The sequence below is a fragment of the Zootermopsis nevadensis genome, unplaced genomic scaffold (genome assembly GCF_977971745.1).
Source record: "Zootermopsis nevadensis isolate Lab colony 2312 unplaced genomic scaffold, Znev_1.0 Znev_ptg000003l, whole genome shotgun sequence".
NCBI lineage: Eukaryota > Metazoa > Arthropoda > Insecta > Blattodea > Termopsidae > Zootermopsis > Zootermopsis nevadensis.
The window spans coordinates 11,397,623-11,414,935 of record NW_028259135.1 but is presented as its reverse complement, the minus strand read 5'-3'; the positions used below and the strand labels follow the sequence as shown (position 1 = coordinate 11,414,935).

At 39.3% G+C, this 17,313-nt stretch overlaps 1 protein-coding gene across 1 annotated transcript; it reads left to right on the top strand.

The window, feature by feature from the left end:
• Positions 1–356: 356 nt before the first annotated feature.
• LOC110838286 (uncharacterized) lies at positions 357–12,447 on the top strand. Its single transcript, XM_087342523.1, has 4 exons — positions 357–1,788; positions 4,242–4,352; positions 8,904–9,041; positions 10,666–12,447. The coding sequence occupies exons 1-4, from the start codon at positions 1,389–1,391 to the stop codon at positions 10,983–10,985; spliced, it is 969 nt and encodes a 322-aa protein (XP_087198649.1). The 5' UTR covers positions 357–1,388; the 3' UTR covers positions 10,986–12,447.
• Positions 12,448–17,313: the final 4,866 nt, after the last annotated feature.

Below are 17,313 nucleotides of genomic sequence, written 5' to 3'. Positions count from 1 at the left end.
TTTAATTTTTAATTAAACTTCGTCTACCCATTCAATAATTATGAAATGTGCACTTCTGACATGCTAAAGTTGAGTTGGATTAGGTTATGTTTGTTGAAGTTAGTGATTTTGAAATAGTCGTATACGGCATGAAATCAAAACCAAATTTCTTAAAACTCCTCCTCAGTCATCAATTGCACACGAAATATGTCAGTGTTCGAAACTGTCAGATGTGACTGCTAATTCGTATACACATTTCCAGTTTTTGACTTCAGCATGTAATGGACCGTGTCTTCAGAACAGAATTAGGGGTGAAGCGAGAATACGGATCCGGGAAGTTGAACAGTCGCCAGTCGCTTCGTTCGATTAGGGGTAGCAAACACCCCTGCGCAGTGATCCCCACCCCACTCCTCAACTCTGCAACCCTCCAGCTCCAAACCAGTTCCTCAGTATCCCGCCACTTAGTAACGGGACGCCATCAGTGTAATGTGACGCCCCCGTGAAAGGGCTCTGAGGCGTCGTCCGGTCGCGTTAAACGTCTCCATACAATAACAGGCAGTCAAAATTAAAAACTATACGAACAGGCAAGAATAAGACAGTTTAGTGTAATCGAGTCAGTTGAAACGAATGAAGAAGAAGAATTTATATAAATCGTTTCAAATATTTTGATTTGTGTCACTTTTTCAGTAACAATATTTGGAAGACTCGTGACGTAACAGAGCAAAGTCTAAACGTAGAAAGAAATTACTTCAGTAATAAGATACGACAAATTTCTTGTTATGGCTAACAAAGCCAAGTGACATACCTCTTAAAATATAACTAAAAAAAATGAAAGAAACATAACAAAACTTCAGGTGAAAGTGAAACGGGAATTAAAAAGGAAATTGAAAATTACATTTATTTTAAAAACGTAAAAAGAAAAGTTCATAAGTGTGATGTCATATATTCACGTAAAATTGTTACAGGAATCTATAATAGCAGAGAACTTTTAATTTTCTTGGTATTCAAGCCGATATTTGTTTTAGAATTACTCTTAAGTGTTATTTTCTTCACGTCATAAACGCACGTTGCGTAGAGCGGAGAATAATAATGACATATATTAGCATTATATCGTCATGAATTTTATAAATGTGAGAGTTTCACTATCCTTAAAATGGATATAAACCAGACTTGGAAACGAATTTCGAATACACAGTGAGGTATGTGATTAAAAATAATATATTTCAGTCGACAAAACCGTCCAAAAAAAAAACTTAAGAAATAACTTATTCTTGTAAATTATAGAGTCGTGAACTGTCGTGGTACTAGAAGCCATGTCGGTAGCTTAGCAACACGAAGCGATGTAACATTTCTTTCGGACTTTACATCTTTTTCATGAGTGAATAAGTTAAGTAAGAAATCGCTTGCATATGGAATCGAACCAAAGCCAATGTAGAATGCAACCAAGCGTCTGGTTCCTCATGGGGACGCTTGTACTCACTAGCGTCGCGACGGCGATGTTATGTGGCGCTATTATGACCGATCACTGGGAACACGTGACCTGGGACCGCAGTAAACTGGACGACATTGCAGCGAGGCAGAAGAACGCAAGTCATGTGAGATGGGTCCTGGAGTGGATCTTGGATGGGCAGGTCGGTAGGATTGTTTACACGAACGAGGAGGGCCTGAGGAAAGTCCCTAGCAGGAAGAAGCCGGTGAAGACCGCGGTCACCAGTGTGACGCCTCGCAGTGAGGAAACTGACGACGAGGCGGCCGTATTCCTTATCCCGATGCATGGAGGAATATGGACACTGTGTGTGTCCCTCACTGGTAAGTTAATTCACTGCGATGATTATCAGCTTCCGCGCTGCATGATTTCATCAAAATTTATCTGCTTATTGCGCAGGTCACTAGATTACTTAATTAACTTCCCAAATTACAGATTAAACGTTCACTAACTAACAAACAAATCAGAATTCCGCCGTCTCTGTTATTAAACTCTCACTAATTATCGCCCCTCACTCTTGCATTATCCTTACCAGAAGGACGAGTGGGCATTGCCTGGGAGCCTTCTAACTATAAGATGTTCTTTCTCCCCCACCAATTTTCTCGTTGCTTCTACTCTTTTCACATCCTTCCTATTTCTCTCTCTCTTAGAGTTTCAAAGGGTTAATATAATTCTCGATTATTTAATTTCTTATTGATTTTACTCTGTTGCATGATTTAATCAACTGAAACAGCGACGTTAAAGAAATAAGCCAGAGTCCTGTAAGACCCGATTCCTAGTACGCTCTTTAAAGCCTCGTGGTAACTATATGTACCACCTGCTTTAAAAATCATAACTATGAATTTTTCCCACAGAGTGTATTTATGGGTCTCGCAAGATTGTTAGAATAAACATTGATTATTTAACTAAATATCATTAACTAATGATCGTTAAATGATGTGATGTGTTTTGAGGTACGGAATGAATTATTAAATATTAGAAGTTGGTTTTTAAAGGGTTGATTCAGAACATGGAATTCTACCAACATTCCTCTAGTTGCTGAAACCAGCTTCAATCTTTTAAGGGCGTCACCGGAAATCAGATATTTAAGTCTCTGATCTACCCATTTGTTCTCTTAAACAGACACCAAGATCAATACAAAGCAAGATAGATCGTATCGCGGAATTTTCTTACGTGGGTTTTGTTCTAGGGGAATAGAGGGTTATGTGGTGGCAACCCTGGATTAATTTCTCTTTAATTTAAATAAGTCGGAGCACAGTACTTAACGAGGGCGTTTCAATTTTATGGGTTAAACGGGAAGTGAGTTATTAAATATAGCAAAGAACAGACGAAGTGGCAAATGACTGACTGAGAAATCCAACTAAAACCAATCAGCTTCTCGACAGGAATACGTCACTGAATGGTCTCAGTGTATTCCACAGACAGCGATAAATCATAAAATATAAAACCTAATCCCTAGGGACATCAGAAAAGAGTTGACCTCAATCCCCGAACTTTCAGAAGGAAACAACAATTTTTACCTGATGACGGAAGCAGAGTTAGCGTCCGAACTCCTCCCCCTACCGACAGATGGGGGGCGGGGGATGACGGAAAATGTCGAAGAATATGTTTTTCCGTCCATTACAAACTTTCAGAATATTTTTTGTTTTTTGTTTTGCTCCGAAGTTTAGAATTTATGTAGAAAGGCGAGGAAGTGTGTTATTACGGTCCATAATTTATTACGTCAGCGTTCTCCAAGGGCAAAAGACATGCTTCCATGTGGTGTCGTACCAGTCAGAACCCAACTTCGCCCGCAGTGCACCACAATTAGAGTTTAATAGCTAAATGACGAGACGCAGAGATCTCGGAAAAAAGAAAGGAATCTACGAGTTGCAGCCAAACATGCAAAACAGGTGCAAGTAACTACTTTCGATGTACGTAATGAGACGAACCTGGTACGTAGAACTATTTTCGATGTATTCTGATGAATTGAACTATTCGACTGCAGCAATTCTGCTTTTGACTTATATTTGGAAGGAATCCGGTTCAAATTCCGGCAGGCACAACGATTATGCCGGTTGCGGTCTTGGTGGTTTTCTTCAGTCACTCCAGGAAAATATCTGGATAGTGCCCTGAAATAAGCCACGATCCTAATCCTTTTACGTTCATTAAGCGCAGTCATCCTCTCAAATAATCCGACGACAAATACACGTCTCAGTTGAAACAATCTGCTTGCCACAGAATTCTTGTTTAGAAGCTGACAGTCGCTCAGATAGTCACGACGTTTCACGCCTTCTAGAGAACCAGGAGTTACGGAACCGCGTCCAAAAATGTCTGCCATCCGTTCTTACCTGAGCCAGATTGATCCACTCTATACAGTAACACCTTATTTTCGATCCAGTTTTTTTTATCCTCCCATCTACGCCTAGGTCTTTGAAGTGGCATTTTCCCTTCCACGTTTTCCAACCAAAATTCTACGCATTTATGACGTACCATGCGTGCTACATGCCTCGTTCGTCTCAACTTCCTTGACTTGTTCTCAATTTCTGTCTTGTTTTGCGGAGGCTGCTAATTACGAAGCTCTTCATTATGAAATTTCTCCCAGTTTCCTGTCACTTAATCCCTCGTAGGCTCATACAGCGTCGTTAAATAACCAACTACCTATCCATAGACTATCTGATAATTCCACTTTAAAAAATCACCAAACATGCAAATAAAAGTGACTTCATAAGAACGCGTTGGTATGAAGAGAGGTCAAAGGTGACGTAATATGTGACTCTTTTCTCTCTGCTTGCAGAGGAACAGATAAGGCTCCTGCTGAGAGCCGGGTTCACTCGGACACGGTGCCACAATTATCTGGACACGGACATTACCAGGGGCGAGGAGGCAAGGACAGTCTGGCAACATCGTAAGTAGCCTGTCTGTCGCACGGATTGTTTAGCCAAGTGAACATCTCTGGCTGGAAGTGTCGATGATCATGGAGCCCTCTGGCGCCGTTCGAAATGAAGACGACCACACAACATGGCCTACTATTAAAGCTGGATGTTCGACATTACCAAGGCCATCAAAATTATTTAATTTTGGAATAGGCCCATTAATATCCATATTAACGCACTCAGAGGAATTTAGAAACACGACCGAGTCAGAAGATGTTCAGTGTTTTATGAAGCACACGCTCTCCATTACAGCGTTCAAGTTCATTTAACTCGTACATAATTTTATCAAGTGTTTTATTTCAGTGTAAAATCTTGTCCCTTACTGTACCGGAGAAACATGGACTTAATGTGTCTGAGAAAAGAATGTTGAGAATTTGTTATCTAAGCGAGAAGAAGTCGGGAGAATGGAGAAAATTACATAATTAGAAGATAAATAATTGTACTCATCACCAAATTGTCTGCTATTTCTAAATTTAAATAAAAAAATGCATGAGAGAGACAAGACATAAAAAGACGGAGGAAAGTTATAACTTGGAATACGTAAACACAGACAGGTAGATAATATTAAAACAGATCTTAATTAAAGCTGTGAGTGTGTGTGCTGGATTCATGTGGCTCAGGATGGGGACCAGTGTTGGGTTACAGTGAACACGAAAAGGAATTTTAGGGCCCCACAAAAGGAAGGGAATTTCTTGACCGGCTTACCAAATATCTCTTCTCTACGAGAATTCTGCGTCATGGAGCTGGTTACTCTGAAAGCGCTGTGTACATGATATTACCGTCAGACGATCTATACATCATTTTATGATTAAAGGCAGTAGCTTGAGACATGTTTATGGGCAGTAACACGTTATGTGGTGGGAGTTGGAGATTACGTAACGCGTCGTTAGACATTACACAAACTTTGTTCTACATGATAAGAACATTTGTGTCGAGAGTTTTGGTTGGGGATCGTCAAGGAAAATTTCCGGGCGAATTAAAATTCTGTTCATATCGGTCGAATGTAATCGATATGTTCTTCCATACGAATCCAGGGACGACCAACATTTTCTTCTGCATCACACCTACTTAATCTCCAAAACAACTTCTTATCCCATTTCAATGTAATAATTGCAGTTGATACATGATCGTCAAATACCTTATGGAGCAGTCACGTGTAGAGGGTTGCCGAGATGCAGGCGCCTTCGATCCGCGTGAGAGCAGCCATTTTGCCCAGGCAGGATCGGAGAGGCAGAAAAACAGACGAGGAAGACGTCAGAACGTTCGGTGATTTCATCTGGAAAACGTGTTCAAGTTCAAGAGTAATCGTGGTTGCAATTTTCGTTAAATTTAACGGGGAACTAACTAGCAACTATAATTGGAACATACTGGGGATACTGGGACTTTGTATTCTGATTACCTAAATTCCATTTAGAAAAAAAAATCCACTTAAGTGGATCAATCCGGATTCAAATTCGATCCTCCCTTTCTTATCACGGGGTTTGTCTTCAAGTAAAGTGAACTTAAGGAATTATCCACCTTATTTGTTATTACATTCAGTATTCCCGTTTACTAGTTTTCTATGATTTATGACCATAGAAACGTATAAACGCAGAGTTCACTTAACCAAGCAACCAAACAAACAGCTCTGGACATGGGTAGATTTTGCACCATAAAAAAACAATTACCCTCTCCCACGAACCAATCCAGAGGCGAAGAAACTAAGGAAACCGTACAAGAAATCTAGAGAGAGAAAGTAAAGTTCAAGTTGTCCCTTGTACTTAACTTAGCACCACGCAATGCAAACATACGGTGGTGGAGGTATAGCTCCACACGTTCCTAACCTGAATTCTACACAGGTGATCACGAAAAGATTTTATACGCGTGGTGATGTATCACTGTTGCTGTGGGGTGTATGTCTGTGGAAATTCGGCAGCTAACGGACCCTTTGTCCAACCCCCACATGATACATGAGTTAATATGAAGCAGTGGTGGAATGATATTGACATGGAAAACAGAAGAACTCGGCTAAAGCACATGATAATGCCTACGTTAACAGCTGGAGTTATCTTGTAACAGAACGGTTGAACAAGCGTCGATTTATAAAGATAAATCAATCAACTGAATACGTTATATCCCAGAACTTCGATTGGAAGTATGATTATAAAGGATTTACTTGACGAAATCATGATATTTTAAAGGAAGGTCTCGCAAGACATTTGACTGGTAGGTCTGAAAAAAAAAACTACGATGGCCCTCAGTCAGAATAGCCGACCTGCGGGATGAAAATTGAAGTCGAGACCTCCAGATTAAGACTATGACTGTACCAAGAAGTTTGGTAATCAAGACGAACAAATCGTTACTCAGACATGCAATTACTTTTACACAGAGAAGCTGAGTAAGGCATCTCAAGGAAAAGACGTCATTAGGGTTGTCTATTGTGAAGGCGCCAGCTATAAAATACAGTCTACTGGACGTTCTGACTTACGAACGCTGTTCGATAAATATAAGAAGACAGAAGTAACACAGGGGTGAGACGATCAATGACCACAGATTGAGGTACTATAATAGTCGGAGCCCCTTCGGAACATAATTCCAAATTTACCAACTCTAGCAGAGAATAGGGACAACTTAAGAGCTCTGTTTGGGCAGAGCAATGGACCTGTCGTAAGACAGAACACTTAATAATAATAAATAATAAGAAGACATTTTTCATTCGTCTCGCTCTGTATTTTATTTTATAAATGAGACGGAAGGTGGAGACGAGAGAGAGCACGGGGAAAGCTTTCAATCTGTTGACGCTCAGGGAATCATTCCAGTGACGTAGAAAGTAATTGAACCGAACGGCGAACGCCGAACGTCTGCGTCAGACTACAGTGCTCGCCCGTCAAAACGTCACATTACTTTGTTTACACTGTAGTCATATCCGGCTGTCGACATTTCGGCGTGATTTCTGGAAGACCGCTGACACTTTTAATTAAAATATCAACTGCTACAAGGAGTGACTGAGAGAAGCATAACAGAACTTTGGGATTTAATTAATTTCCTTTATCCGATAATTATGTTTGACTGAACTGTGGTATTAGCCGGTGATCCGCGGAACGTCGTCAATTGGTAAATTTTATTTTACGAAAGCTGGAAGAAATATGTATTTTACAACTTGAGACTTCAGTTTTTGCTTTGTTTTAGCTACTGAATATTTTCTTTTGATATTACTAATCCTTCTGGTACAGTCTGACGGCGTAAATCAGTGGGACCCCGAAAAATGTTGAGTGTTTCAGACGCATTCGTGCATAAGTTCGACTTGTGAATATTCTGTGTGGGTGACTATGACGTCCTTTAAGTGTTAAAGCCACACAAACATGTTCATTGTACAGTGAATAATTGGAATGGTAAGTGGAAAGGAGTTGTAAGACGAAACTAAGCAAGCCGCCATGACAATCTGTTCTAATACAAGACACTCCTCAATTTCGTTTCCTGAAGTCCGTAGAGAATCCATAGAAGTCGCTCATTGCCATTTCTTGATTGTCACGGAGACAGAAATGGGGGTTCTCTCTAAGACACTGAAGACAAACTACGGCTCGTACACGTGACGCTGATAAAGATAATGCATAATTCATGCAGTCAACTCTCGACAAGTTCCGCTTGAAAGGAAGTGTGAACACGTGTAGCCTACGTGTGTGTGTACGCCTGTCAACCTACAATAGTGTACAGAGGCGGGTGTAAGGTAAAATGCTCTGCCCGCATAATCGAAATCGCGTATAACTTACGTCAGTCCGTCTAAACGTATGTTTTGTAGACACTGTTTTATAATATTTTCAAATAAAAGAAATGACACATTTTAAATTTTTTAAAAAAATGATAATTTAAGTTGTAGGGATAAGAATAAGTTGCTAAGTTCATTGTAATATAAAAGATTAAAAGCCATTTTAAATTATGTAACTTAAACTTGTAAATAAACATAAAGCAAAATAATTCACAACTTAAGCTTTTAGACATAAGTTAAAACTTGGTCTCTTTCTGCCACCAGAACCTTTACAGAACTTCAATCTTTTATGGAATTGTGAGACTTATTATTCCCCTATCCATCACTGTTCCCTGTCCTGAGCCACGCCAATCCAGAACACACCCTATTTCCACCTATCGTCTTCAACGTCCGTTTTAATATTGTTCTCCCAACTTGGTGCTTACCTTCAGGTTATTAGACTAAACTTTTGGATGATTTTGTAATCATCCCGACACATTCTACATGTCCCACTCATCTCATCCCGCTTGAGTTGACCAGACTGTACAATTTTCTTCGTCTTGATGTCACAAAATTGTCTTTAGAAACCTTCAATCTCTTGTCTTCCTTCAGGATAACAGACTAATTCTGCATGCATACGAAAAGAGAGTTAAATAAGATTTATGTATTCTTGATAAGAGACAAAAAGACAGTCGATTCTGAACCTAATGTTACAGGGGAAACACCCCCCCCCCACCCTCAATTTAACGCGCTTTTAACTTTCTCGTCAATGTTTTAGACGTATGACGTCGTGTTGCAGGAATGCAGAATCTGTCCATCTCGTGTGCGATGGTGTGCCTCATCATTCTGGGCTCGTCTGCCCTTATTGGCGTGTTCGGTCTTCTGAAGCACCAAATCAGCGCTGTTCTCGTCACAGGAGTTATGTACCTACTGGCAGGTCAGTTTATGACGGGGAGAGTGACGGTGTCCGTGGGCAACGAAATTACTTCATCAAGCCTCGCAATTTTCTGTAGTATTTCGCAAGACATGTCAACCAACACACGCACACAAACGAAACGAACTGATCTACACAGGCAAATCTGTGTAGCGTCTGGATCAGCAATTGGCTGTGATCAAAATAGAAGCTCCTTTGAAACTAACCAATTTACTGCATGCGACAGAATCTTTATGAGAAATTGATAGTCACTAAGCGATACAATTTCTTAGGTTATACGAAACTGCCACTTGTACAGGCCCTGAGTTCGATGACTCCCGTCAAAACTCCATCTTGTTTCCTCAATATCAGTTTTAATCAGTTTGAAGATTTATTATCGCGTCCAAAGGAGCCCGAGAATGGACCTTCAATCCAGTCCGCGCCGTCACGACCTACTTCTTTGAGGCCATTTTAATATTATTCTCCCTTCTATGTCTAGGTCTTCCAAGTAGAATCTTTCCTTAAAACTTACCGATTAAATTTGTCTCTCTCGTGCGTTTCACGTGCACTGACCATACACGCTTTCTTGATTAATAAGTTCAGTACGAAAATGTACATTCATCAACAGAATTTCAAGTTTGTGTTGTTACTAGGCCTTGGTGTTACTCGCATCTGTTCACGGGCTCTAGCGTGCAGAAAATTCTGTGACTCTCCAAGTGGAAATTTCGTGACAGGTGACCTAATTTTGGCCTACCACAATAGGGAAAACTTATTGATTGTCATCTGCTGTCACAAGGGCCCCTTGTATATGCACTAATTTAACAAGACAGCATTATAATTCTGAAATACATTTCTTGTTCCGTAGAATATGATTTCTCTTGCTTTAAAAAATATTTTGCTTAAAAGGTTTGAACGCATGAAGGCACAGGATTGTCCATTTTTAAATATTACGTCAATAGATCGACATCTCTCTCTCTCTCTCTCTCTCATATTGCAATGACAGTCCACGTGCACTAATTTAATTAATAAACAGCCAAATACCTGTATCTGAAACGTATTTTATCGCAATAGGTATCTTTATTATATAAATTAAATTGAACAATCACTACTTCTAAGCGCCACATGGACAATTTTAACAAAAAGATTTATTAAAATATTTAATATTTAAAAATAACCGTCAATCACAATAAAATTAAAAGATTAAAAGATTAAAATATCATATTATGTTCCCTATCGAGTACTCGATTTACATATGGAACTTACACAACATGTTTCGGCTATATATAGCCATCATCTGGTGTATTATATATAAACTTTTCACTGAATTACTTTTTAGGATTTTTAATGATTTTTCTTCTGATGTTTTGTCCTTTATATTGATTCACCATTTTAATCTTTTAATTTTATTGTGATTGACGGTTATTTTTAAATATTAAATATTTTAATACTATTAATTCACAATATGACGCATCTACAATACCTTAAAAAAGATTTAATTAAGATCACTACAATAATTAACAAAAATTCGACCATAATTTTAACCTATAAATCGAACTGAGTGTTCTGATCAGATGGTATCACCATTATAGATAAACAATTTCTTGCCAGTACGTGGATTATTCTGAATGTTTTATTTCTCATGTTACAGCAACGTTTGCTATTTTCACACTTACCATCATCCATTTCAAGAGGCAGCAGGTCAAGGATAAACCAGAAAAGACTGCAGCTGACTGTTTCCTGACCGGCAGTGTATTGTCCGCGCTGACGGACGGGATGTCGCCGTCTAGCTCAGCGGTACTGGCCCAAGTGCAGGTGGACGCTGATATTTTCATGGCTCGAGTTTTCACCACGTCCTGGAGCTTAGATCTGGGCTGGGGGGGTGTTACCCTCTGTGTCCTATCCAGCTTACTGTGGATAATACTGTCCAAGATAATGAGGTACAGTCCCCTGTCCACGTTGCCCTCGTAGTGACTAACGTGACCCAGGGCTTGGATCTAAGTCATGCTCTGGGCGTGAAGTCAAAGTCCTGGTGATTCCTGGCTGAGTTATTCACAAACAGATTCTTTTAGAAGGTTGCGGTTTGAAGTGGTTACAACTTAAAACAATGGATGCAACCCCTGCTACATTTTCGCTTAAATTATAAGTTTTAAACGTGAATTACCATAAATATAGGAAAAAACAAGAAATTCTCTTACAAGTCAGCTCAAGAAGTTAGTGTAGAAGTAGGCGTAGACATATATATATAAGCAAGGCAGGAGAAAAAAATCAGCAACTAATTAATAATATAGTCAAGCCTATATAAAATATTTAAATGTGTTTACCATAAATTAATTAATGCTTACTATTTAAGTATCAAGAAACAACCTACAAACTATCAGTTTAGTGATAAATTTAGGAGAAGAATAAATTCCGGAAATCTTATTATCCAACTTAAAAATTATCATCCCATCTAATTTCTAAAATATTACAAGATATAAAATGCTGACAGGAGATGATGATGGATTTGAAATTAGTATATAAACAGAAAAAAACCATGAAATGAGTTTATAGAATGATCAATCATTCACCTTAAAGTCACATTTTTCAGTTAATGAAGTAGACTTTTAACTAAATTTAATTAAGTAGTAGCAAATGGACGAAAGAGATGTTACTCAGATATTATATCTTAGAAGCAATGATTCGTGATACTATCTAAAAACATTTCAAGTCAGTAGCCCAGTAATTGTAGACATGCAAGCCCAGTTTAGGCATGTAACTGACAAGAAGTATCAGCCGCGCTGACTTTCTGGAGATGTAATTATGGTTTTGTATACATGCCACGAAACATAAAATCACCAATGACTGTAATAACTTCCTCGAAGAAACAGAACTACAAACTGAACACATTAAGGGAAACTTTTTTCACATATAAGAAACAATTCTTAAAATTAATTTACAACTGGAAACTTCTTAATTTTAAAATCATGCGTATGTCTGCAGGTCATCAGACCAGAGTTCTGTCAGACGCTGAGTAGAGAAGTAGATTCCAAAATATAATAGATACGTTCCAATTTATATAGAGACTATTAAATTAAGTAGCTGAAACATTAGATTCCGTCCTATATAACCTGAAGACGGCTGAAATTAAATTTAAAACGAGCTAGAATTTTATCACGTAAGTGTTTAAAATCAACAGATGTAACAGAGTTCAGCTAGAAACATTCAGAATGCATGGGAGTAAAGAACCTCATGTGGAAACTATGTATTTAGATATCTTGAATATTATAATGCGACTATACAGACATTTCCAAACACACCCATTCGTATGTTATAAACATTGTACCATAATGTACCCATTATACATAAATACTTGAGTGTTAAAAAATGAAACAACCAAATCCGTGCTGTAGTTACAAATAAAATAAAATAATTATAATCCTTTCTAAAAATATGTAAACGTTTCTGTTCGAGCCAATGTCATTATTATAAAAAGTCCTGTCTTATGTTGGAGTGTGCGCTTGGGTGTGATGTATGTTATTTCAAGTCGCATAATTGCCTAAAATTTCAGTGATGCACAAACACATTTTGGGATGAGCACGTTTTCCGCCTGCCAGCCATTGGGCCAGCTGGCACTGCGGATAGACAGTCCCGCAATACAGCACGATCAATGCTAGCGTCCTCCCCCACTCTTCCATCACTTACCACGAGCCACGAGATAAATATCTGAGAAAATTTATTTTTAAACATAGCTTTGCTTTAGGATAGAGAAGTAGCTTCTTTTTCAGAATGCTACAAAAATTCGCAATACTGAAGACCTGAGAACTAGAACTTCGAGATGAACCTGAGGTCAGAGATGCAAGGTTTAAATTTCAAAAATAATTGTCGCACTAATGTTTAGCTAATTACCCCAGCCCTTTTGTTACCAGCACAAAAAATGTCAAATTATACACAAGGTATACCAGTACCAAAGTATCAAAACATATAAATCCATACATGTTGTCCATCCCTACTTCCAAATGCCAAAACGAAAAATAAACTCACACGCCCCTGGGTGCACCGATCTCCGCATTTGTTTAAGGTCAGCAGAGGCCAGCAAAGGTCATAACAGACCATCCTCTGGGAGTATTAGGGACCCAAACACCCCACAAGAGAAAGTGTCATGTCGTTGACAAACAGCTGATTACAACTGACCTGAGCTTCGAACAGGTAAGTCACTACTATCGGCACCTCGTGGCATCTTACCTGTGTTGAAACAGACAAAGTGAAACCAAGCACCGATTCATTCACGTGGTGCACTCCATATTAATCTTTTTCCTAGTCATAATGCTTAAAACACATCAGTAACACTTTCCATGTCAGATGTAAATTTACTGTTTGAAGTCTGCAAAGATATAAAACATGACAAAATGTTAACACAAAGAGTCAAATACTTTTCACTTCCAGGCCTTGGCTTTTTTACTCTTTACAGATGAGCAGATGTGTGGGTTTGTCCAGCCCTGAACTTCTTAATTATCTGTTCTGTCACAAAGACTGTGAAGTCTACACACGTAGCATACTGGTCTCGTAACACCAGAAAATATCGTATACAAACGGCAAACGAGATACCCTGCCACGAAGAGCCAGAGGGTTTAAAATATATACTGATATTAATAAAAGATGAAAGCTCACCTGTTTCAGCAACTTTCGATAAACCTTCTGCAAAGTTCAGATAAACTATTTTCACACAGTTATGCTTTGACCTCCAATAACACACACAACTAAACTGAAAGCAAATGCATTAGAATGTATTAAAATCACAGATATTTCGACACAGAGTACAAGATGCCAAGGCTTATAAAAATGCCTTTCGAGTTTCTGTCTAAATCACATATCAACACAAACATGTCTAACTGAAGAAGGAGGTGGCAGGTTCCTAATACCCATTTGTAACCACCTACATCACTACACAGTATTGCAACCCAGGACATTACACTCTAAAACATTCATCACAAGAGGAATTTGTATGAAATAATTCACTGATCGGTAGGACACAGCAGTTACGATAATGAGAAGCTGGAAATCATTTCTCGTTGATGTACGAATGCTAGGTCCAAGACGACAGACACAAAGGGTACCAACCTCTCAGTGGGCGCGGTTAATGACACAGGGAGACAAAGGCTGAGGGAACTAGATTTTAAATACTGAGAAAACCACGTATTAACTGCCATTTCATGTTAAATTGTTTCCACTTGGGGAAGAGGGGAGGAATTTCAGGTTAAACAATTTTTCCAATTTGTGCAATCTTTATTAAATTAATCAATATACAGCGAAAGTCATAAAAATATATGTGAGAAACATGATCAAACATGCTTCACGTAAATCAATATCTTGTGTGCACCAAAAATTCCATTAGATTTTTCACTCAAAATACTTACTTCTTCTGCAGCCCCACACATATTCCACGTACGCTGCATCCATGTTGTGCTGTAAAACTGCAATACGCACTTTTTGTCAGAATCTTTCCTATGATTTCTGTATGAGAACAAATCTGAGAGCGTTCTGTATACAGACCGACTACACAAACCTCCTTTCAACCTACAGCACGGCAGGAATTGGCGACCCTGCCAGACACTGTTCTCGCATAATGCTACTCTAGACAGATGAGAAGGAATATCAGCTGGACAAATGTCAAAATTCAAGAAATATCCAAATTCCTCTTGCGTACTATGCTGAGACACTCAATTGAAATGCACATATAAATATTACAAACTAACGTAATTAAGTACTGGGATACTAGGAACGACCCGTTCTTCAAGTGCCTGAGCACTGCGGGTCCCAACTTTTTCGTTGGCTTGATCTGTAGACATTCGGTAGGACTCCTTGGATGAGGGATCGGCCCGTCGCAAGGCCTCTACCTGTACATAGGATAGCACAACACAGACAACCATCCATGGCTTGAGTGGGATTCGAACCCACGGTCCCAGCGACCGCGCGGTTACTGCACGTAATTAAGTAGTCATTCTAAAGCAGCTGACAGTACCCAAGCTGCTCAATAAATTCCCCACCTCTTACAGAAACATCACTCACCCTGAGCCAGATAAATCCAATGTCAAGATCTTCTAAGCGGTATCATCCCTTCAAATTTTCCAGTCAAAACATTGTATGCATTTCTGATCTATTCTACGCATGCTACATGCTGTCTCCATCCAATCCTCTTAAATTGGTTGTCCCATTGATATCTGGTGGGATGTGCCAATTATAAAGTTCCCCATTTTTATCACTAATTGTTCCCTTTTAGGTGTTCTTCATTTCAGAATAAATTATCTGAGTAACTGACTGATGGAAGGCAGTTTTTCGTAACAATAATTTAGGCTCACAGTGCAGGAGTGGCCTAAGGGAAAACACTAAAATTAGTGCATGATTGACTTACGACACAACACAGAATCACGTTAGTGAAAGAACAATCGTGTTGTAGCTTAAGGAACGCCTTTGGAATATTGGTGTACTCCAAAGAGTAGCCTATTGCATTCCAATCTTGTTATTTTGGATTTGAGAACGCTGCCAGTGGCTTAGACTGCACAGTATCGAATGATAGGATGAAGACGGCTATCTACTGGGTTGTTAACCGTATATTGTGGTAGAAGTTTATTGAAGTTTCAGAAGTGCTTACTGCCTCCATCATCAGCACGAGTGGGACCGAGATTTAAATCCGTGATTTTCCGAATATCGGTAGGAGTGCTCAACATTTTGCCTCAACGATTTGTGTCTTGTAACAGAAATTTAAACGCGTTTCTTAAAAAAAAAGAGGGCATTCAGTATACACGTCTTAAAGTAATACATATCAGTGGATTTGAGCTAGTTAACCGCGCAAGGGTTCGGTGCTTGGGATTTACACTGAGGAACAGCAAGTTGTCAGACGATGCTTTGAGACCCCCAATTAGGCGACACATTCTGATTGTGTTAGTCAGTCGTGCGCGTCGCCTAGCGCGAAGCAGACGGTCAGAATGTGGATGAGAAGCTGTCGCCTGAATGCGGTGAAGAATACAATAGTATCCCTCCAGAAGGGGACTCGAGGATTTGCATCACGTCTCTTACCTGTGCGCGAAACACGTTGCAGACTTTGTCGTAGTCCAGCCACTAACGAATTCTCTGCATTACCATGAAATTGATCCAAGTATCACTTTCAGCGGCTGCCGGTGAACTCGTCATTTGGCTACTGCTATTTGGAGAGATGACATGTTTTAACTTATTTCTCTTGGCTTTATTTGTGGTTAAAATAAAAAAACCCTGGGGCTGTGTAATATCGAATTATACTACGAGTGATGAATTGGAAAGGATATGGAAGGAAGCGATCACAGCCTGATCGAAGGCTCTGTGTCTGAATATGACCCGAATAAGAAAAGCATGGAACAACCTCTTGATAACCAGTCTCAGATCAGACATTGAACCGTGGCCTCCGGAATAAGAAGCAGTTGTACCACCCACCGGTCGCTTACAATCGTTCAGGTGGGCACAGAGGAAGTATCTCTTCTTTATTCAGGATGTTTTGTAAAAATATACTCTTCACTAAATGGACGGTAGTCGCTTCATAACATTTGATAAGTTGGGAAAGTTGCATGCATGGGGAAATTAAAACGCAAGGACTTTAGTTGGAGAACCTGAAAAAATACATCGGGAGATAGAGGTGTGGTTGGGCTGATAATATTAAAATGTATCTTAACAAATTAAGGCGGAAGGTGTCGGCTGGGACCACTGGTGGGATGTTACAAACACGTGAATCCATAATTGGGGATAAAATGACCAGATTAACAACTACCGTCTTATCAAGGATAAAAATGTATCATTATTATTAATGTTCTGAAACATGCCTTCCGACATGACTCCAGATAGAACAGGCTTAGTCACCCCAGAACCAGGAGCTGACAACGTGTACCTCGAAAGTCTCGCTGAAAATTGCTGACAGAACGTGACCTGTCATCAGCACATCACACTAATTGGTTTGCTTTAACACAAACACGTTTCTGCAGGCTACGTAATTGGAAGAAGCATCAGAGTTCTTGGGCGTCTGTGTTGGTTATTGCTAGCCAGCGTCTACCACGACAATGCGATCCATCCGACATTGTGTCTGATCCAAGTCGTTCTTTGCTCTGTTTGAAAGAGTTTTGATATTTGTTAACCATTTCCGGAAATGACTTGCAACCTTCATTTACCAGTTCCATCATTTTGGCAAGAAAACAGACTCGTTTAAAAGAAAATACGTGTTTTAACAGGGCCTATTTCAGCGCAAAAAAACTACAATTTATGTAGTTTTGAGGCTTTTTTGTTTCATTTAAGCATA